Here is a 23,962-nt window from a genome sequence, read left to right as displayed (position 1 = left end):
TAAATGCAGTATGAAAATACCTGTGGAGAAGATTTTTTATCAGTTTCGGACCCTTGAACAGGTGTAGCCTGACGTCTTTGTGAACGACCTTTACGAAGTCGTCTGAATGACTCCCTGAGTGATTTTTTGAATGACTTGCGTCTAGATATCGGCGTATCACCAGATCCATTTAAATCTGAATAGAAAATGTAACACAATTATAAGTATATTTTGTAATGTGATTAAATAAACAAAACCAAAAAAAAAAAAATTGATATACTTTACCGTTAGGGTTAAGAGTACACTTATGCATAACCGATACATTTCTCTTGTAGTCGAAGAGTGCAAGCCCGTGAGCAGTACCAGCAGTAATGAGTCCCCATTCAGCTTGTAATGAGCAACAGGTAATTGCAGCCGGTGGTAATATTTGAAGTACACTGTTAACCTAAACAAAAATATATTTAAATACCATTCATTTTTAAATAGTACTAGATCATTTTATAATCACACATTCATTACTCACTTGGAACCCAGGAGTCATAGTTATGGGACCATGGCGAAGATTTAATTGATCATGACCTTTCCAAATAAACCCATCTCTGTCAGAAACAATGTTCAAAGGAACATGCTAAAAAATAAGCAAAATTTTAGCCTGAATCCATCATGGGATACAAAATATTTTAATAAATTAATATTCGTTTACATTGACATCTCTGGACACTTGATCCATTCCAATGGTAGCAGTGACAACGTGACCGGCAGTTCCAGCCACAACCAATGTTCCAGATAAAGGACAAAGTGCAATTTTTTTCACAGCAAGGCGAGGATCATCACTGTATGGGTCAAAGACTCCTATCTTTTTAAATGGAGGCCAATCTTCTTCATCGTCACCACTTATCGGAGACTCAATGGCATCATCCATAATATCGTCTCCGCTAAAATTATTTAAAAAGAAATGATAAAATATACAAGAGACAACATACATTTGTGACATTAAAAATGACCATGCTGAACTATCAAAAAAACTCAAGCAATAAATAAAGTACAAAATTTTACTCATGATGGAAATTATTTTTTTACAAAATGATAAAAAATGATTTTGATGAAACATAAGTATGAACGTGTCTAATACAAATGACAGTAAAATCATAATGATGAATCAGTATAACAAACTTTTCATTAATTAAGATGTTAATAAAAACCAGTTAACAATAAAAACATTAAATGTAATAAAAATTAACTTAATTTATAGTCTACTATAACAAAAATTGTACACATGCAGTTTTGAGCAATAACTTCATGCAATGGTGAAATAAAAGTATTGTAATGGGCACAGATATATTACTATATTGGTTTAAAAATGAAAAATAATGACATGCATAACTTGTGTTATGGATTAATATGATTTTTTAAATTAAGTCATTTAAATGTTTTCTTTTTGAAATTTACCTTGTCCTAACACTGAAACAAATAAAAATAGCATTGCATTTTTAGAAAAAAAAAATCATTAATGTATACTACTACTAAAAATAAACAAAGTAAAATTTTAACTGTCCAATTAAACCTAGAGAAGTTCTATTACTACAATCATGGACAAGTACATATGATAATATATTTTGCACAGTATCTACCCTATTCCACAAAAACATTAAAGAGATAAAAATGAATAGAGCCACATTCCAAAATTCAAGCCCGAAATTACGAGTAATAACTATTCAATGCTATTTAGTTATAATCAACAAAATAATAAATAAAAAATATATTTTTAATACATGACGAACATTGCATAAAAATCTGCCCAAAATAGCAACATACCTCAGAGCAATTCGCTTTAGCCCACTTTAGCAAGCCGAAAGCATTAACAAGGCATTGATTTGATAAATAAATTTATACGTATTATAGATTATGCACTAATTTTTTGATTAAGTTGTTATTTCAAAATATGTCGTTGTGTTTTCTTCACAGTAACAATTTATTTAAATATTTATATACTAGCTGTATTACCCGGCTTCGCTCAGTGTTTATAATATAAACCGCTTAAACATGACTAAGCTAATTTAATTAAAAAAAAAAAAAAAATTTAAAAATTTAAAAAAAAAATAAAAAAAAAAAATAAAAAAAAATAAAAAAAAAAATCAAAAAAAAAATAAAAAAAAAATCAAAAAAAAAATTTAAAAAAATCAAAAAAAAAAATCAAAATTTTTTTTTTTGCCTTCTAGGGCTTCGCCCTCGGCACCCCCCTGAGCCTTTGCCTTCTAGGGCTTCGCCCCTCCACGCCCCATGAGCAATTGCCGTTTAGGGCTTCGCCCCCATGATCAGTTGCCTTTTAGGGCTTCGCCCCTCCGCGCCCCCATGATTCAAAGCCGTCTAGGGCTTCGCCCCCCTTAGTTAATGCCTTTTAGGGCTTCGCCCCCCGCGCCCCCAAGATTAATTGCCGTTTCGGGCTTCGCCCCCCTTAGTTAATGCCTTTTAGGGCTTCGCCCCCCGCGCCCCCAAGATTAATTGCCGTTTAGGGCTTCGCCCCCTTTAGTTAATGCCTTTTAGGGCTTCGCCCCTCCGCGCCCCCACGATTAAATGCCGTCTAAGGTTTCGCCCCCATGATCAGTTGCCTTTTAGGGCTTCGCCCCTCCGCGCCCCCATGATTAATTGCCGTCTAGGGCTTCGCCCCCCTTAGTTAATGCCTATTAGGGCTTGCGCCCCATGAGGCTGGGCCCCCCGGGCCCCCATTCGGGGCCCCACGGGGCTGCGCCCCTTGTGGCGCCCCCTTTTGAGCCCCATGTGGCGCCCCCTTTTGAGCCCCATGGGGCTGTGCCCCATGAGGCTGGGCCCCCCCGGGGCCCCACGGGGCTGCGCCCCTTGTGGCGCCCCCTTTTGAGCCCCATGGGGCTGCGCCCCATGAGGCTGGGCCCCCCGGGCCCCCTTCGGGGCCCCACGGGGCTGCGTCCCTTGTGGCGCCCCCTTTTGAGCCCCATGGGGCTGCGCCCCATGAGGCTGGGCCCTCCGGGCCCCCTTCGGGGCCCCACGGGGCTGCGCCCCTTGTGGCGCCCCCTTTTGAGCCCCATGGGGCTGCGCCCCATGAGGCTGGGCCCCCCCGGGGCCCCACGGGGCTGCGCCCCTCGTGGCGCCCCCTTTTGAGCCCCATGGGGCTGCGCCCCATGAGGCTGGGCCCCCCGGGCCCCCTTCGGGGCCCCACGGGGCTGCGCCCCTTGTGGCGCCCCTGGCGGGGCCCCATGAAGCTACTCGCCTTGCGCCCCCGCGGGGGTGAATCCATTGAAACGAAAAAAACAAATCGGCGCCCATGGATCGAAAAAAAAAAAATCGAATCACGTGTTCGATGACGTCACCGATCTACGGACGAAAACGACGAAAACGACGAAAACGACGACCAAGGATACATACAAAGTCTCTTTCCAAATTATAGATTAGATTACATATCCTTAATTATATAATTTAGCAATTCATATTATAAACCCAACATATTAAACATCCTGAATAAGTCAAATAAAAAGGGGAGTGAACATACATACATCAAGCATTCTACAATATTTGCTTTGTAAATAAAATGGGGTTTGAACTCATGCTATCAATGAAACAATCATTTTCTTTTTAAATTATTGAATATTCGTTGAAAAGCATAAAAAATAAATTTTAAATTGTTTTAAAGTTGAATTTGTTTGTACCTGAATAGATTAGATGTTACGAATTTATATAATGGATTTAACGTGACTCCAGAAGCATCCCAAAACCGAACAGTTCCATCTTCATGACCCGTTAGCAAAATTTGTCTTTGAGAATCCTCAGGATTTGCCGGTTTTGCGCATAATAAATTTCCACCGGTTACAGGCCACTCCGCCGAAGAATATAAATTACTTGTTTGGTTTTCACCTATAAGAAAAATAATCAGGCTGTTATCAAATTTAAATTTTTAATTAATATACATAAATATCAGATTATATTCATACCTGCTGTAACAATATTATCATACACTTCTTCATCGACATAGCTGATGTATTGCGTACAAGTTACAGCTGACGCATGTAGTGAAACCAAATAAGGTAATTTTATCATTTTCCAATTCGAATCTGTAAGATCTATGGCAACCATTTCTTCATCAGCCACAACAATCAATGTAGAAGCTTCTTGTTGAACTGTCTGCGGTAGAATTTCTCCAGCAGTTAGTGGCCTTGCTGAATCAACGACGTCTTCTGAAGGCTCTTCGGGTGGTACAGGTGTCGTGGTGAAAAAATCTATCACCTGTATTAAATATTACATCCACATTTAATTAATTAATTAAAATGAAATACGAAAAATAAAGAAAAATACTAACCCGACTAGTAAAATCGAAAACAACATGTTTATCACCCTGTATGACAGTTACAGTATATTTGTCAGCATGAGATGATCTTTGCATACCACCTAAGATGAAACGAAAATTGATAACGGCGCCTAATTGCAAAATAATAATAATAAAAAATGCAAATAAATGTATTACCTGAAAATATTGTTATATTTTTTTTGTCAGCAGTCGTTCGTTGCAAGAGTTTTGTTATTGCCTTACAAGGATAAGGTCCATACGGAGCAGAAGGCTCTTTGAGTGGCTTTTCTCTACTTATTGACAAATCCCAAGACATATATGAGCCATCGTTATGTGATGATGTGAATTCGGTGCCATTTTCATGCCAACACACACTCTCAAGTTGCTGGTTGGAAACAAAAGTATTTCTTGCGCGATTATTGCGCCGATCCCATACTACTATTAGACCGCGATTATAACCAATGAGTAGAAGGTGTGAATCGTTCGGATGTTCGCTGATACATTCTACTGCACCTGGGTTTAGCTTATAATCTTCTGGACAGCTGTAAAAAACCAAAATATTACACATAAATATAAACAGATCAATCTTCACATTGTCAATTATGTATGAACATACATAAATAAAAGTATAATACTAACTTTTGCATAACAACATCTTGATATATGATATTTTCGGCCATGTTGAAAGTGTTAAGATCAAGAAGATAAATATTACCACCTTCTGTGCCCAATAACAAATGTTCACCGGAAGACTCGGCACAGATTGTGGAAATTTTCTTAAGTTTACCTTCCAAAGCTTGGTTTTGAATTTCAACCAATGCACTTTCATTTGATATCATCTCCCACAAATGTAGGGAATTGTCATCACATAAAGACACCAATTTACCAGTTCCTAAAATTATATATATATAAAAGAATAATTTTTCATTATTTAAATTATTAAATAGAATTCCATTATAATCCAAAACATACCTGGAAGAAATAAAAGTTGCGTGATAGCAATATCAGCATTTGCATTGATATGTTGCCCGTAAAATTCAACTCCAGGGCGCCCAAACACTTTGATTGCACCAACAGATGTTCCAATAGCCATGAGGCGAAGCAATGGATCCCAAGCGACAGCTGAAGGTTTGTTTGGAAATCCATGTTGTACAGTCTGTAATTAAAATAACGTAAAACTTTTAGAGGTGGTTGATATAACACAAATTATTGTCATATTATAGTTATGAAATTAAGGAGTATTTGATGACACATTTTAATATTTATATTCACGATAATTATATCAAGTGTATAATAATCGTGAGAAAATAAACAGTCTTAATTGGGAATTAATGAACGTGAATTAGACATTTGTAAACAATGCCATATTTTTTTGTTATATACCTAGCGGTCGGCACTCAAATAATGATTACAATTTGCGTGACTGATGGCAAAAATTACTATACAAATTTTTGATTGAAGCTACTTAGAAGCCTACGAGAAAAGAAATCGTCTATTTGCGTACGATATTCACTATGCAAATAGCCATTGTAAACAATTACAAACGGGAAGGACATTCTCAGCATATAAAGTCGTTTAACGTTAAACAATCCTTGAATATGATGGACAATAAGTCGGTTGAAATTAACCTGACCCTTTTTAGTAAATTGACAAGTGACTACGAATCAATAATAATCGAGTTCTTAGATGAGTCATCATCCATCAAGATTTGAACGCAGAAGTCAATCGAGAGCGATGACCCCACAAACTAAGCCACAAAACAACGAAATGAAATTAAAAAAAAGTACAGATCAAGTACCCAAGGGGCAATGAACAAAAAGTTACTTCCAAATAGAAGGAAGATACTAAATCAAAATATGTAAAATTTAAACAATTGAAGTAAACAATATAGAGTACTAGTGGTTTTACCCGGCTTCGCTCGGTATTTTTAATATAAACAGCTTAAAATCTAACAGGAAACATTCATTTGTTTTTTTTATTAAATATATTTTAATCGAAAAAAAATAATATTTAACGATGTCGATGTCATAGAAACTTTGATTTGTTTTCAATGCTCCCAACAAACCTTACAAAGTCTCTTTCGAAATTGCATATATACAAAATATAGATAAATTTAGAACAATATAGATAAAGTAAACTCAAACTGTCTCACACATTTATTTTCAGGTGTCCTCTACCCACACACGAACTTAATGACAGTTTTCTTTCAAATATAAATTGAACTGCATTTTAAACGACACCTGTTTGATACGCAAACCATGTTCACGTGTACTTTAATTCAATTAAAAGAAAATTTATGCTAAAAATGGTTCAGTGCTATCGGAGTATCGTTGAGCACGAGCCGCTTGCATAGTTCTTTTTTATCTTCCCATTCTCATAGATAAGAAAGGTCTGAGGCTGCGAGTAGACTAACCGGTTTGGTAAAACTATGTTTGACCCAAGTGTACCGCTCGTGAAACAGCACCGTATACCCTGCATCTATCGAAGACGATATTCGCAAATTCCAATATGCATGCGAAAGAGAATCGATAAAACATAATAGCAGTAGTACATATTATAACAAACCACATACGAGTTTGACGTCAATCTACATAAAGTTATTGGATCGATTCGTGTGTATGTCTGTGCAACTGGACAGAACGGTGACCTCTTGCTTCATAATCCGTGACGGTAATTGCTGAACTAACGGTTCACGATGGGACATTCATAAATTTCTATTGCATCGTATGATGATCCAAGTCATGCCGAAAATGATTCATCGAAATAGTTACGAATCCATAGTCGGAACATAAAAATAATGGCGAATAAAATAACTCAGTGAGTCGAGGAAAATGTTACACGAAATCGTTGTACTTAGCCCAAGTCAATGAAATAAATTATTACTAACAATGATCTCAGTATATTAACTCAATATAATTGGAATATTATGTACGAGTGTGTTTTATAGTAATCGTATAAATAATAAATAAATATTATAGTAGAGGAACGTTCCCATAAAGACCAACATTAAATATTCCTATTTATCCTATTATGTCCACATATTAGATAATGCACACTATGCTTACGAAATACACGACATAACTGTCAAGTGGCCCAAAGCAAAAACGTAAACAAACCATCGAATAAATTATCATTTTACCAGATGAATGCAAACGGCGTTTATATACATAGTACGTTACAGTCAAAGTGTTCACTACGGTTCGTTCATGAACATACCAGTCTGTTTATGCAAGAGCTATATCGCCTGTATTGAATAACGCCTCCAATACTAACCTTTCCAAAATATATAAAATATCACCGAAACAATCCAGAGGGTGATTTTTGGCTTGGGTGCCATAGCATAGATCAAGCGTGCTAGCGTTTTTTTTACATCTGCAAAACTATCTAAAAAAAAAAAAACACCTGTCGCGAACCTGTGATCATTTTAGAAAGATTGGCCAAATGTGTGAGACTGAACTGTGCCTTCGTAAACGATATTGGGTATAGAACTACTCGACTAAGCAACTTGCTCCGTGTATACCGAGTCTAGAGTAACCCTTTGAGTGCTGACGTATTTTCTGTTGAAAGCCCGCCACGCTGAAAATTTCGCCAACATTTCCAACTATAATTATCTAGAAATCTAATAGAAAGCATATATAAAAATTGTAGCTAATCCAAACAACCCCTATATCAATAATTTACATTACCAGTCTTTATTAACATTGACACGGATTACACGACCATGTTCAATGTATTTTTTTCAATGCTACCTGGAACGTCTTAGCGGGTAGTATTCTTGTTTATTTTTTACATACTCAAAAAACAACGCCTATCGACGTATTTCAGGCTCATGGACTTGGTGGCAAAACGCCGATCGGCGTTGGTCAGCATTCAAAGGGTTAAGCGATAACAAAAAACACGGTTTTTCATTTGATATATTGTATGCGTGTATATTCAGTCTTCTACATATGTATGCCGCAATAAAAACAGATGAACGGTCATAAAACGTGCTACCATAACGACACGTTCCGGAATATTTGGCCAATTATGCGTGGGAAATATGACAGACGGTGATCACAAATGAAACCAAGCATCACAAATGTGATGATGTTGTGGTCAGGACACCAGCCCTGTCCATATACAGTTACGCGTACTAGGAAGGTCAAAGAACCAAACGCTAAACCGAAACTCCTCTCCGACATGTGCTCTCGCATCGGACCATTTGACTGGCAGACAAAAGAAAAATAACCAAAAATACTCCGGTTAGACCCGATAATGTGTATCTGCATGTATTTATTATTATACATTTGAGATACATCGCAAATCTTCCATATCCCACGCATGCAAAAATGGGACACGGTCACTAGCGGAATCACTTGTCGAGAGTCCCAAAATATCGATGACCATGCAACGCGACAATTGTCATCAAGGATGTGGTGAACGAAGAAAATTATCCTGTCGACTTCAATTGGATTATCTATGCAAAATTTTTTATCTTTTATAGTTTCATTCGTATTTATTAACACACAAAAAACAAATTTGCCTCTTTTTACTAGCCTCTTCTTATTTCAAAAACGATTTTGTCGTGTGACGAAGTTTGGGTTCTTATTTTTACTAAACCTTTGGGATTATGAGTTTGAAAAAATAAACGCGAGCTTATCTTATCCGTAATTTTACCATGCGATAAAAAAGATAATTTCACAACAAGTACAGTGTCGTTGATAATTAAGTAGATAGTTCTATGAAAAAATATGTAATAACTAAAGGACGGATACTCATTAGGGCAATCTCAAAATACAATACACCGTTCCAACAATATTAGAGTAAAGAGAGCAAAACAAAAAGGTTCTACTACGACGATAAAAATAGCAAAACCATCTTGCCTTAATCAGGCTCCGTACTTTAGTAATAACACTGAGCAACAAAAAAAATAACCAGAGCGGAGACTAACCAATCTTAACTAAGCTTGACCCACTGAATTCGAATATGATAATGATTTTTGTTGGTTGGTGATCGTTAATGCCCGGACCCAGAAGGTGCCGCGTATTGTTCAAACGTTGTAAATGCATTGTTAAAGGTTTGCCGAACCTTTTTTACAAAGGATTTACAACAATGGAACAATGAGCGGCACCTTGGCTATCCTACCTCTAGTGATCGTTTACGAGATATGAGCGTTTAAAAAAATGCGCGATTTTTACACTTTTTTGGCTTTTGCGGTCTTTAACTCAAAACCTAGTATAGCTGTGCTCAAAGTGAGTATTGGAATCAATAGTCAGATGTTTTTCCTATTGATTGTGATATTGCATTGCTTTAAAATACTTATAATTAATTGTCTAGCGAATTTTAAAAGTCAAAAATATATTTTTTTTACAGATTTTTTCTCCGTGCTATTTTGCATTTATTTGGCAATTTTTTTTATTTCACCTCGTTTATAAGGATTGGTTTTCTATTTCAATATTTTTTATTATTATTAGTATTGTTGTGCTTAAAGTGAGTATTGGAATCAATAGTCAGATGTTTTTTCTATTGATTGTGATTTTTTATTGTTTTAAAAAACTTAGTTATTACTAAGTAAAGTTTAGTAATAACTTTAGATCTGATGGTGATTAGCAAAAATCGGCGTTCAATGGATACTTTTCGCACACATCGGTAAACGGAAAATTTCGCATACGATAATCGTTGCCAAAAAATCGCGAATACGGAATATCTGGCACTAATTCCCATCAGTGTGATAGTTCGCGTGGGTATATCTCGGTGGGTGGAATTTCGAGTGCTAGATATTCCGAGATCGAGATTTTAGTGACGAGTGCAAAATAAGCACCGAATCGTTTATATCAGTCTTTTTCTCGTGTTTAGGTCAAATTAAGGATATTTGACACATCCGTTACGCCAACTGCGTTTATACGTTTTATTAGTTTCATGCAAGTTCCAGGGCCCGGACTACTTGAGGGGCCCCGTTTTGGGACGTTTGACTGATCGATATTGATATTTTATATTATTCTACATAAAATACATATATTTTTATAATAACAGTTGTTTATTATTTTCCGATCCGCGCATTCTTTGTGTTCATGTGAATTCGTACCTGTTATATCATACTTTCATATTCGATTATTTCAAAAAATAGCATTTAATATATAAATTTTTCGCATACTAAAAATATATCTATAAGATTTTATTTTTTGGTATCATTTTTCCAGGGCCTCTCGGCGGCCCTGCATGTATCTACATATATAGACAAAAAAGTGAATTTAAAATTCAATGATTTACACCAGCTCACTGTATACGCGGCATTCTGTATAAACACTCCAGAGATTTTCAAAAATTATCCAGATGAAAAAAAAAACTAATTTCATTCGGATTGTGAGAGTTTTTTAACGAATCCACAGCCCCAGATTGATGGAAGTATTCCTCATACCAAATTGTATCAATTGTGTTGGATGACGCATTAAACACAAATAAAATAGATCAATATAAGCTAGTTTCGTAACGGGAACATGTCAATTTTCAGTGAAATATTTCCTATTGGTTTACAATATAGGCAGTATTGCTTGACAGAACAGATAGGCAATTCTACGTGTCTTCCATGGCATCCATGGTTTCGGTCATTGTCGCCATAACCGATTGCGTCACGCCACACACCTACACCAGTCTCGTCTGTTCGTCTCGCACCTGAGAAGCATTTGTTTGCAACGAAACACTTCCAGAGGGTTATTCAACAGCGACTGGAAACATAGCAAGATACAATGCATGACTAAGATGAGATCATTGCGAATGGCACAAACGCGAATATATTGAGTGAGGTCACAGCGGACTGAATCGGGTCGACTAATCAACGAAATTCAAATTCGGTCTACACCACAATGAGACTATTTTGTGCAATTAGACCAGTTTTACACACACACGTGGTGCAGTGTATTATACGAGCGGGGGCGATTACATGTCATTGCACAATCCAAGCGACGGTATGATAAGAGGCACGAATAATACTATTACTTTCTTGACTGGGTACGTTAGCGGGAATATTTTTAGTTTACAAATCAAAATACACACATACTTTGGGGATTCGTTGATGTATGGATGCAACACAAAACGGGTTCAGGAATGTGGAGGTGCTGTTGCATGAATGCATTAAGGTCTACCTGCCCGAGTTACTGTTTGTTGCTGGCGTGTGCTGATCAGACTCGTATAAATAACGGTATCGAAGTTTCCACTCTATAGTCTTCTATAGGATATTCAGCACATGGATTGTTGTTTGGTTTTAATTAATATGACAAATGTAAGCAGAGTCGTAACAATGGTTGTGGCGCCACTTTATTTTTTAAAGGCTTTTTTCTATGTTTTACTTCGCAAACGATTGAGCTAAATTTCCTACACTATTCCGATCGTTTTGAAACTTTGGTTTGGTCAACGATGGAGATTTCAATCGATTTTTATAGTTCGATGGTGAAAAATAATCGTACTTCTAAATTTGCGAATTTTTTTAAAGACGATGACGTTTATTACTGTATTAAATAAAATAAAATATATTTATTAAAATATAGACGTAAACAGTCAAAATAAAATTACAAGAACCAAAAAATAAAACTTTTTCTTATATTAAAATTACCCCATATTGCCAAACTCGTATTGTAAAAATTATCAATACACTTATACCCAGTGGTGTAGTACTTAAAAAATTAATGCCGGAGCGCTGAATTTATTCCCCCCTCCCTTCATTTTTTTCGAATTAACAACAAATAAAAGTTATAAATTTTTATAATCTTTTAATATTGGAAACGTGAAATCTACATTTTACAATTAAAAACAGAGGGGCGCGGTCCGGCTCGGAAAAGTCTCATTATATCACTGCTTATACCAGGTTGAAAATTTCGTGCTTTTTGTCATCTTTTATCGTTATTATGTTCGGCATTTAATATTGTATTGATGAATTTGATGTCCGATCTTGACCGCTGATGATCTCAAAAAGTTTTTGATAATTTAAAAATAAAAAATTTGCGAGGGGCACCTAAGGCGCCCTTGGCAACCACCCCGTTGCTTCGGCACTAAATGTAGGGCAGGAGTGTTAACTTTAAAACTATCTCGTTGAACTGTAGGGAGTGTCATTTGGGATTCACTGTATATACATTACAAATTCACAACAGTAGTTGCTGATGTCAGAAAGCATCCGGCAGTGGGAATAGCCTGCATCAGGGCATCTTGCTCATTTCCCGTCACTTTTACACAGTAAAAAATTCGGGTGTGACCAACCCATGACTTTATCTATGTATTTGAGGAATATAAGAAGGTTACAAAACAAAATTCAATATTGAACTAATAACTATGATAGCGATACAAATTGAGCGCGAATATATGCAAATACTTGCACAAGACAAAAGTTCTACTTCCGGTTGTCGGATTTTGTTCAAATTTTTTTTATTATTTAAAATCAGTATAATTATAATACACATTAAATATCAAGAGGATAAAAATAATATAAAAGGTCAAAATAAAATAATGAAATATTGTTTTAAAAAAAAATACTACTTCCGGTTTACAAATTCTGACCAAAACGTTATCAAATCTAAGTTAGTACATAAAGAATACAAATATAAATTTTCAGCTCAATACGTTTAGGGGTGTGGACAGGATCCAGGCGACAACATTTTTATCCTTTGTAATAGGAGAAAATCCCACTTCCGGTTCATTAAATTTGGTGATTTAATTTTTTAATTTTACTTAAAATCACTATCTTTATTATACACAATAAATATCAAGACGCTTAAAATAATTTAAAAGGTCAAAATAAATTAATGAAAAAATAATGAAATATTGTTTTTAAAAAAAATACTACTTCCGGTTTACGAATTCTGACCAAAACGTTACCAAATCTAAGTTAGTACATAAAAAACACAAATATAAATTTTCAGCTTAATACGTTCAGGGGTGTGGACAGGATCCAGGCGACAACATTTTTGACCTTTCTAAGACGAGAAAATCTCTCTTCCGGTTCATTAAATTTGGTGATTTAATTTTTTAATTTTACTTAAAACCACTATTTTTATTATACACAATAAATATCAAGACGCTTAAAATAATTTAAAAGGTCAAAATAAAATAATGAAATATTGTTTTAAAAAAAAATACTACTTCCGGTTTGCGAATTCTGACCAAAATGTTACCAAATCTAAGTTAATACATAAAGAATACAATTATAAATTTTCAGCTTAATACGTTTAGGGGTTTGGTCAGGATCCAGGCGACAACATTTTTGACCTTTCTAAGACGAGAAAATCTCTCTTCCGGTTCATTAAATTTGGTGATTTTATTTTTTATTTTTACTTAAAATCACTATCTTTATTATACACAATAAATATCAAGACGCTTAAAATAATTTAAAAGGTCAAAATAAATTAATGAAAAAATAATGAAATATTGTTTTTAAAAAAAATACTACTTCCGGTTTACGAATTCTGACCAAAACGTTACCAAATCTAAGTTAGTACATAAACAACACAAATATAAATTTTCAGCTTAATACGTTCAGGGGTGTGGACAGGATCCAGGCGACAACATTTTTGACCTTTCTAATAGGAGAAAATCCCACTTCCGGTTCATTAAATTTGATGATTTTATTTTTTATTTTTACTTAAAATCACTATCTTTATTATACACAATAAATATCAAGACGCTTAAAATAATTTAAAAGGTCAAAATAAAATAATGAAAAAATAATGAAATATTGTTTTTAAAAAAAATACTACTTCCGGTATACGAATTCTGACCAAAACGTTACCAAATCTAAGTTAGTACATAAATAATATAAATATAAATTTTCAGCTTAATACGTTCAGGGGTGTGGTCAGGATCCAGGCGACAACATTTTGACCTTCCTTCCGGATGCTTCCGGAAGGGAAAAAATCCCACTTCCGGTTTATTAAAATTAGTGATTTTTTTTTATTTTAATCACATTGATACAAGAATTATACTTGCATTTTTTCGTGAAGACCACACATGTTTAAGGGGTCGAAAAAAATAGTGGAAGAAAAATCGAACAAGAGTAAACTGCCACTTCCGGTCGACGGACGCTTACCAAATTTTATACATAACTTGGTATTGAGCCTTAACTGATCGATATGAAATTTCAGTTCGAATAATCAAAAGGCTTTTGAGAAAAACATAAAAAACCTCGATTCTCTAGAGTAAAAGTACTACTTCCGGTTCAGATAAAAATATTTAAAAAATATAAAATTATAAAAATTATTATTTCTAGTACATGCAAAAAAAATTCAGTCCGATTCAGTTAGTAGTTTGGGAGAAAATCGAATTCAAAAACTTAAAAAAAAGAGGACACCTATAAGGGGAGGTACCATTTCCGGTCAACTTAAAAATTTGAAAAAAATTTACGTAGTGTCTATAAGAATTTCATTAACCGATACTAAGTTTTGGTTCGATAGGACTAACGGTGTTGAAAAAATCCCCAAAGTACACAGACACACACACAGCCACACACACATTTTTTCTAGATCATTAAAACGTGATCAGTAATCGATTCTGAGTTCGAATCAGTCAAAATCTCGAGTTCGAATTTTCGCATGATCACAAAACTTCATCTATTGTTACTACGTACATAGATAAAGTAAAAATGACTTATCAGAAATACATCATGTGTCCTCGCATTCAAAAAGATAATGTGTTTAGATTGGCAAGTGGTGATGACAAATTCGTATTGATAAGCGTAAGCGATGAATTTTAAATGGAACGATGCGGAAAAACTGCTATGGCGAATTCTAAGAACTACATTAACACTCCAAAACGTGGTATTTTGTATGTCATGGTGTAGAAAAAGCGTCAAGTGAAATGTTGCAAATTACATTCGAGGCAATTTTTAATAATTTGCACGTTCGATTTCATTTCAGTGTGTTTTGTTTGATGAGAATTAAGTTTTTGATATTCTTACTTTATTGAGTGATTACGAGATTGTATACGTACTCAACTTTTATCGTTAGTGATAAAACATTTTTACTATCTACCATATAGTGAAGTATCTAGGTAAAAATATCAAACTATCTATTATAGGTAAATACATACACATTTCTCCAAAAACTGTACTGCTGTATAATAAGAATAGATCGGTTGTTCCCCAAACCGAATTAAGATGCAATTGTACGTGCAGAATGCATATGTTTGGGAGGTCGCGCGTGTATGCAAATCCATGTGCAACCGACAAGTCTCTCCTACATTTATTCAATCATGGGATTCACCGTTATTGATCACTGTCAAGCAAGGATAAAATGTAACCTAAAACACTCCAGGGGGTGATTTTTGGGACTATTTACCATGTATATGGGCTAGGGGTACTGCGTTTTTTCGCATGTTTAGAAGTATCAAAAAAAAACACGTACCACGGTACCACTCAGTGTGTTTTCGCCGTTATTGATTTATTTTCGACCAAGATTTTGCTATTCCGTGTTTAGCATCCAATTTACTCATTTTTTTCCCAGAAATTCATCAAGTCATAATTTTCCTAAGCAAAAGTTTAGAGGAGATTAGCACGGTAAAGCCGTCTCATTGGTGATATGACACCTTGATCCATAGATTGAATTAGACTTAAAGACTAAAAAATTTAGCTATCATAAGACCTGCGTCTTTGTATGAGATTATAATTGAACGCAAAAAGTGAACATACGTATAAACGTATTAAATAAATAACTGAACATACGTATCTAACGAAATAATCCCACTGATAAACCATTACTCCAAATTTACGTATTATTATTAAAAAATAATTACATTAAAAGAAAAATTAACTAATTCCGATTTATTGCACGGATAATCTGCACCGGATAAATTGAGGGTACACTGTATAAAGAGTAATTTGTCAAAATGAAAATAAAGCAAAACGTATTTAAATAAATACTATTTACAAATGGGAGTGCAATAAATCGGAAAAAAAGTACTGGGAGTTAGAAAACTGATTGAATAATACGAGACGGGTTAATATAAGCAAATGAGTTACGTCAGCAGGTAACAAATAGGTATGCAATTTAAGTGTAAAGCAGTTCCTGTATGTCGCCCTTGAGCGGTTCGAGCGCCAGTACATAAAAGGCAACTGTTTGACCATCTGAAGAAGTGACACGAAAGCCATTAACATCCGATCTGCTACATACAGGCACTCTCAATCTACATACATACATAATACATGTAAAAAGCGGCAAGCGCACATCTCAATTGGACGACAATTCGACAATTTGGTCATCCTTAATTCCGCCAGACGTCATTGCTAAATAAATGTATCCCGTCCGTAGCAGCAGCAGCAGCAGCAGCTTCTTAACAACGAAAGCAAATTCCAGTATACGAGTAGAAAAAAATCCAGCATGCATCACTTCCACAATCGAGTGTGAAGTACATACACATATGTATATAATAAAAGCACAAACAACACGAATTACAGAGATAAAAGTACGCGACCGACTGATAAGAGTGCAATAAATTAAACAATCGGCTAGAAACAGTGCAACAAAATCGTAAAAGGTGAGTCATTATCTTTACCACACCCATGTATCGACCGGTTGGAAACCCCATAGCAGCAACGCGCTTTGAGTGCAAACAGGAAAGTCAGGAAATTACGCGCTCTACAAACAATACGCTATATGGGTTAGAATTTAATACATCTGTGCTATTTTTATTACAAGTAACGTCCTAGTGGACTCTTTGACGACTAGCGGTTCTTTGATGACAAGTTACCAAGACTAGATAGAAACACTTTCTCCAGCATGTCTGGAACTTTTGCTCGAGCACGATCCATTCGATGATTCGCCTAACCCAAGTTTGCCTTCCGGGTAATTTGCAAAATTTCAATCGGTTAACTTTCTTCGCCGTTGACGATTCGGTCATCGAGCAACCTGTAGTTATATTCCATATACCAGAATCGATACGAATATCGGTGCAAACAACCAAAAGCAGGCGGATTGTCCCTGAGCAATCATTGAAAAAAAGGTGTTACTGCATACGAACTCAGGTATACAATTCTAAACTCTGTAATAGTACGAGTCAACCCTTTGAGTGCTGACGTCTTTTCTGTTGAAATCCCGCCACGCTGAAAATTTCGCCAACATTTCCAAACTATAATTATTTAGAAATACAATAGAACGAAGGTATAAAAATTGCAGCTAATCCAAACAAACCCTAGATAACTACCACCAAGGATTTCGAGTTTTGTAAAGGTGTGTTTAGACTCTAATATATCTTGCAACAATATAAAATAAACAAAAGAAGTCTATTAATGTATTTTTCTAAAACTGGTTCTATCTTCTTCATTGTTGTTCAAATGTAATGATCACAATCTAAACGCCAAGCCACAATCTAAAATACTCGGAAGTTAGGGATTTCCATCGGGAATTTCTGCTATGGTTATAAATTCAGAAATTCCGGTATAAACCAGTCTTAATAAACGTTGACACATGAATGACACAGGTTACACGACCCATGTTCAATGCATTTTTTTCAACGCTACCTGGAAAGGCTTAGCGGGTAGTATTCTTGTTTACTTTGTACATGCTCAAAACACAACACCCATCGGCGTTTTTCAGGCCCATGGACTTATTGGAAAAACGTCGGCGTTGGTCAGCATTCAAAGGGTTAAGCAATAATCATTTTTGACCAGGTCTAATAAAAAATAGTTCATTTAGACTAAGGGTGCAAAATTAACCAACCAACTTGAAATGCAAAAATGTATTTCTTACAACTTGAGTTCGTGGATGTGCATTATGAACGTGAATAATAGCAGCATTCAAAAAATCCGTATTGTCAAAATATTTTCTATTCATCTGAAAATCGACCACTTGGGATCCTTAGATCCACGCTAGGTGTGTAAACATCAGCAAACTCACTTTAATAATATTTGATATCAATATGTTAGATTTATAGCTATCAGAGCATAGCGTTGCAATTGGAGCAATGACTAATGCAATAAATACTGAGGAGGGAAACGAAGGAGCAAAAAGAGATCAATGTGAATTTCAACAATGGACATGGATGCAAATGGCACTGAGGAGCGGAGGCTGCTCTGGCGATTGTCGGTGGCATGGGTGTCTGTCTACCAATGGTTCTGAGGTGCCGGCCTTGAGGTTCCGATCCGGTTCAGTAAATATCCAAATCTGCGGCTCGTGAACCATATGCTACTTCTTTTGATATCTACTCACCGGTCTGACGTACGCATTTATATTTAAAAATGATCTGGAAATCGCCTTTCGCAGTGCCGCCAGACGCCGCTGCCGGCATTCCTCTTTTGACAGAAAAAAGACCGCGAACGGAGCAAACCATCATCATCATCATAATCGTCAACGAGAAAGAACGCGTACCGATGTCGTGTGCATTCAATCCGTATCAAAAAGCTATTGTGAGTGGGTTTTAATTGAAGTCGACGGACTTGTCGAGAACAGGAGGTGTCACAAATTTATAATATCACATGGGCCGACCATGATAATGACAATTAACGCGATAGCATTTCCGAGAAATCATTGAGCCCATCAGGTAAACGTGGAGAAAATGTCAGTTTTTCAGAATCATTCGTATTTTATCTGTGATGCCTTTGTATTGAGGAACCACGATAAAAATCAACTCAAAATTCTACGAAATGATTTGATATTATTGAACGTATACTACCGGTCAAAAGTTTAAGACCAAAGAGATTGCTAAATTTCAAAGTTACTTAAAACTTAATTAGCGTGAAATAATTTGACAAAACGTTTTGGTCTTAAACTTATGACCGGTAATCAATGTACATATATATATATATACCAGGGCTGTGGAGCCGCTTAGAAATGTACCGAACCCGACTCCGACTTTACCTTATACTTTGACTCTGACTTCGATTCCGATTTTAGTAAGATCGACTTTTCTTGCCAACGAATAAAATTGTTAATAGTAAAAATAATAGCGATTTTCATAAATTAAAAGAAATAAAAAATCAGCAAAAAATTTACATGTAACTCAATATATTAAATTATCGGAAATAAAATAAGAATTAATAAAAAATAAATAAATACGTTCATAATGTGTGTGTATGAATTTCAAACACAAGCAAATCAATTTAATAAAAAAGAGGAAATAATCGGTTTTGGCCACAACAAATCTAAAATACGTGCAATTCCACGATTTTATTTACAATATAATTTGAATTCATGATTTTTGTAAAGAAATGATAAAATTTGTATTTATTAGTGGATTTACGCCAGTAAAATTGGAGACTAGTTGACACATACCGTAATAATATTAATTAAAGAAAATAATTAAAAAAAAAAAGTCGGAGTCGGTTGATTTTTTACAACTATAAAGCCCGGCTATAAATAAAATATTGCAATATATTTATGTACATATGTCGATGCAAAAATGAATATACTTGTGCAGCCGATAATTAGAAAACGGACGAAATCAGAAAAAAATAAAGTAAAAAGATTAGATAAAATCGAATATCGGCGATAAATTTAAACACGAGATAAAAAATATCGTTAATAAAAGTATCCTAAAAGATTACAAAACGGTATACATTTACTGATTCATTAGAGTGTGTACATATATGTATATATGTATGTACATCATAAAAATAAAATGAATGCGACATTATGACTCAAAAGTAGTAGATTGGGTCGTCAATGTTTGATTTTGATTATTAAATGCTTTTTATTATTACGAAATTATGTTCACAATACCTACTGATCTACTGATCATTTTCTATTTTACAATTTTAATTTAATTTTGTTAGTAATCATAGTATTATATGTACAGCATAATAGGAAAAGAGCTCAAAATCCTATTTACAATAAGTCGTCAATGTTTAAAAAATGCATATATGTACATATGCACAACAAACAAAAGTGCAACATGCTGAATGCAATCGTTGACCAGAAAGTAAATAAGATAATGAATCAATATACACTTATTTACATACACTACATGTATTGTAGGTACTATTGTAGCGTATAAAAATCATATCATATAAAAAATTTGAAGCTTTAAAGATGACCGTGAGCAATATAATGTTTGGCTTATACCAGACGAGCGCAAATTGGCTTTACATAGCTTTGGCATTGGCTTTACAAACAGAACTAACCGAGTAGACTGGAGTCAAACATCAATCAAGCATCGCTAGACTCCTGACGAGTCCATTAGCATTCTGTGCAGCACTCACGTTCTCCATCCACCTTTCTCGTACATCAATCATTCCATTTCCGCTTTTGACCGCACACACTCATCCTGTCAGTTCCTTAAAACCCGAGTTCGATTCGTTCCCGTTTTAAACACCCAAACACGCCAATCTTGCAAGACTTGCGACAGAACGGGTGCAAGGATTTCTTTATTTAAATTTGTTAATTTTAGGCAACGCCATGAGAAAAATCTCACGCATACTGGCAATAATAATGTGTAACGTAATATAATACGTAAACACTTTCAAGACGATTTCTGCTCGGTTTAATCCCCTGAATAGATTTACTACGGCAATATCCAAGCACATAGTAAATGCGGAAGCCTTTCAAAATCGGTCGGATAATTTTACAACACTCGAACAGAACGAGTAGTTAAAGCATATATGTGCATATGAAGCTTAACCCTTTGAGCGCTGACGTCTTTTCTGTTGAAAACCCGCCACGCTGAAAATTTCGCCAACATTTCCAACTAGAGTTATATAGAAATCCAATAGATAGCAGATTTAAATATAGAGTGAAAAAAGAAAGAGTTATATGCGTTTAAACAATTAAAATCTATATAGCGAGATGGCGGCGAAAAGGGATATACATATATATATAAAAAGTAAGAAGAGGCTAAAACGAACAATCTGAAAGATCAATTCAAACGTGTCTATTACGATTATTTTTCACCATCGTAATGGCGGACGTCATTTCCACATATATTGATGACCAAACCGAGCAAAATGGCAAAGTTTGAAAACGATCGGATAAGAACCTAAACTTCGTCACACGACAAAATCGATTGTGAACTAAGAGTTTAGTAATAGTAAAAAAATTGTAGCTAATCCAAACAAACCCTAGATCACTACCCTAGATAACTATCGCCGAGGATTTCGAGTTTTGTGTGTTTAGTTAACTCTAATATATCTTGCAACAATATAAAATAAACAAAACAAGTCTATTAATGAATGTATTTTTCCAGAACTAGTTCCATCTTCTTCATTGTTGTTAAAATGTAATGCTCACAATCTAAATGCCAAGCCACAATCTAAAATAAACAGTTAGAAAGGTTATAAATTCAGAAAATTCGGTGTAAATCAGTCTTTACAAACGTTGACAAATTAATGACACAGATTACACGACCCATGTTCAATGCATTTTTTTTTTCAATGGAAAGGCTTAGCGGGTAGTATTCATGTTAACTTTGTACATGCTCAAAATATAACGCCAATCAGCGTTTTCAGGCCCATGGACTTGTTGGCAAAACGCCGATCGGCGTTGGTCAGCATTCAAAGGGTTAACAATAACGATTGAACTACTTTATAACAATTAAAAAATTCGCTCAAAATTTGCAATAGAAATTATTACAACCAGTCATACGTATCTTATCAGTGGATTACCGAAAAAAAATCCATCTCCATAGATAGTAATCATCGTTCAATTCGACGAAACTTGATTTACAGCAAACGCTTCAAGTTGAATTCCCATTCGACGAAAAAAGCAGAAATCTCATCAATAGCTGGTTTGTGGTTGGTTCTAAATTCGTCAAGAATGGTGTTTTTTGTGCCGCTTTACAAAAAATGAAAATAAAATAACGTTTCCATGCATACGATTTACAATAGTTAAAGAGTACTTATACACGGACTGAAGTTCTTTTGTGGGGCTTCGACGACAAATCGCCAATGATTGAAACTGGAGCGGTGAATGCCTAGAAGAACCGGTTAATTATTACGGCACAATGGAGAATCAACGTCATAAGAATACGCAAGCTGTGACCGAAACGTGGTTTGCACGTGAGTCTCTGTTTACACGCCAAAGAGTGTCATCGTCATAAGGTCGACGCTTAAAAGAAGTTTCGTTATAACAATAGCCAATTTTCTCAACAAACACATGAGAATATGTAAGTATATACATACACAGCAGAAGAAATAAAAAAATGCAAGTCCATCGTGAAATCTACAGTAAGTGTTTCGCTTTGCATTCGAATAGCTTTGGTAAAAAAAAAAAAAATTGACAGTGGTCGGTGCGGTTGGTCAGCACCAAAGGGTCAACGAATGTCAAGTGGAGTCGGTCACATTCCACATTTCGAAGATGAGCCTTCTTCAGACTAAACACAATTTGACATTATAATTTGAGGTGAGCGTAGCCGTTTGAATGCAACAAGTTGATGGAAAAATCGCCAAACACACCTACAAGGCAATCTACGTACATTTGTAATGGAAAATTTAAATCAATTCGATAAAAATTGTTGACAAATTGCCACGATGAATTCCATACTTCGTTATGGATATGTCATAATGATAATATAATGTAAAATAAACGCCGGTCGTTTCGCGGGGCTTTGAACTTGAACTTGCGATGCTGACCTGCGGAGACGTCAATTAACACTTTGTAAGCGGGTAGGTCGCGCGGCCGCCTGAAAGGCGAAAGCGGGCGTGTTTTCGCGATATTGCGGTTTACTCTCAATACTCGCTAAAATTCGTATAACTCTCGAAGTTCTCATTGTATTTCAATAAAATTTTTGATTTGTACTCGCCAGTATCTGCAGATTCTATTTATGAACACCACAACACAAAAAAGTTTTACTTTCACTTATAAATACATATTGTTTTATAGTTTTAAAGTTTTAATTAAAAAATGGCTTATAACATAAATAATAGTTTTATACAATATTTACAAATGGTAATTAATAGTTTACGCGTGTATGACATCTATCAAAGCAGGTACCTTTATGAAGTGGAACGTTACAGAACTCGCAAAAGTATCGGGTTTCACTGCTGTTCTTTTGTGCAGTACACATGGAAATTTTTTTGTGCCGCTTGTCATTATGGGTCGTAATTTATGACTTCGTAAATCCATAGATAATCCTAGGGGATGGTCCTTTGTCGTTGCACGCTTCGTTGGTGCTGGTGTTGGTGCATTATTATCGGCAAATATTTGATCCTGATCATCAGCACGAGAAGCCATTTTTGAGAAGCCATTTTTACGGATTAATTCAAATTCAAATTCACGAAAGCGACCAAAAGAACCGAAAAGGTCAGCGTCTTACGGAAACCTACATCTAGGGTGAAATAGGAAGAAACAAGCGAAAGATTGAAAAAAATGGGTGTGACAAATTTCAAACACATGTTACGAGTTTAAATGGTTCCACGAGACAAAATATATAACACAGGTTCCGATTTTATCATTTGTATATGAAGTATGTATCCAGTTATAGAGATGTCGTTGATTAAAAATATTTTAAGAACACGAGTTTTCTCGTAATCCGCAGTCCAAGAGCAGACTACGTGAACACGAGAATTCTCGCGACCCGCCATCAAGCGTTGGGTACTCAAACACGAGAATTCTCGTGACCCGATCACAAAGTGTTAAGTTACGGTTTGAACATTCAACGGACTCAATTAGTATGTGAACGGATTAGTGGCGTACGACTTTGGTGATTTCAAGAATTCGATCATGAAATTGAAATGATTTCGTCGTGGCATCCAACCTTGAATCATTGTGTATTTACATCACACGA

The 23,962-nt window shown here is 35.4% G+C and overlaps 1 protein-coding gene across 2 annotated transcripts in view; it reads right to left on the bottom strand.

Moving 5' to 3' along the window:
* Positions 1–23,962, bottom strand: part of l(2)gl (LLGL domain-containing protein l(2)gl) — a 31,993-nt gene that overhangs the window by 5,793 nt on the left and 2,238 nt on the right. For both annotated transcript variants that reach the window (XM_077429622.1, XM_077429623.1), the window contains exons 3-12: positions 5,267–5,450; positions 4,934–5,186; positions 4,472–4,836; positions 4,307–4,395; positions 3,942–4,233; positions 3,660–3,864; positions 683–914; positions 503–607; positions 265–424; positions 21–175 (exon numbers count right to left, since the gene is read on the bottom strand). In XM_077429622.1, the coding sequence (XP_077285748.1) occupies positions 21–175; positions 265–424; positions 503–607; positions 683–914; positions 3,660–3,864; positions 3,942–4,233; positions 4,307–4,395; positions 4,472–4,836; positions 4,934–5,186; positions 5,267–5,450 (2,040 nt within the window). The remainder of the gene's footprint in view (positions 1–20; positions 176–264; positions 425–502; positions 608–682; positions 915–3,659; positions 3,865–3,941; positions 4,234–4,306; positions 4,396–4,471; positions 4,837–4,933; positions 5,187–5,266; positions 5,451–23,962) is intronic.

The sequence above is a fragment of the Arctopsyche grandis genome, chromosome 4 (genome assembly GCF_051622035.1).
Source record: "Arctopsyche grandis isolate Sample6627 chromosome 4, ASM5162203v2, whole genome shotgun sequence".
NCBI classification, from domain to species: domain Eukaryota; kingdom Metazoa; phylum Arthropoda; class Insecta; order Trichoptera; family Hydropsychidae; genus Arctopsyche; species Arctopsyche grandis.
This window is presented reverse-complemented; position numbering and strand designations above follow the sequence as displayed.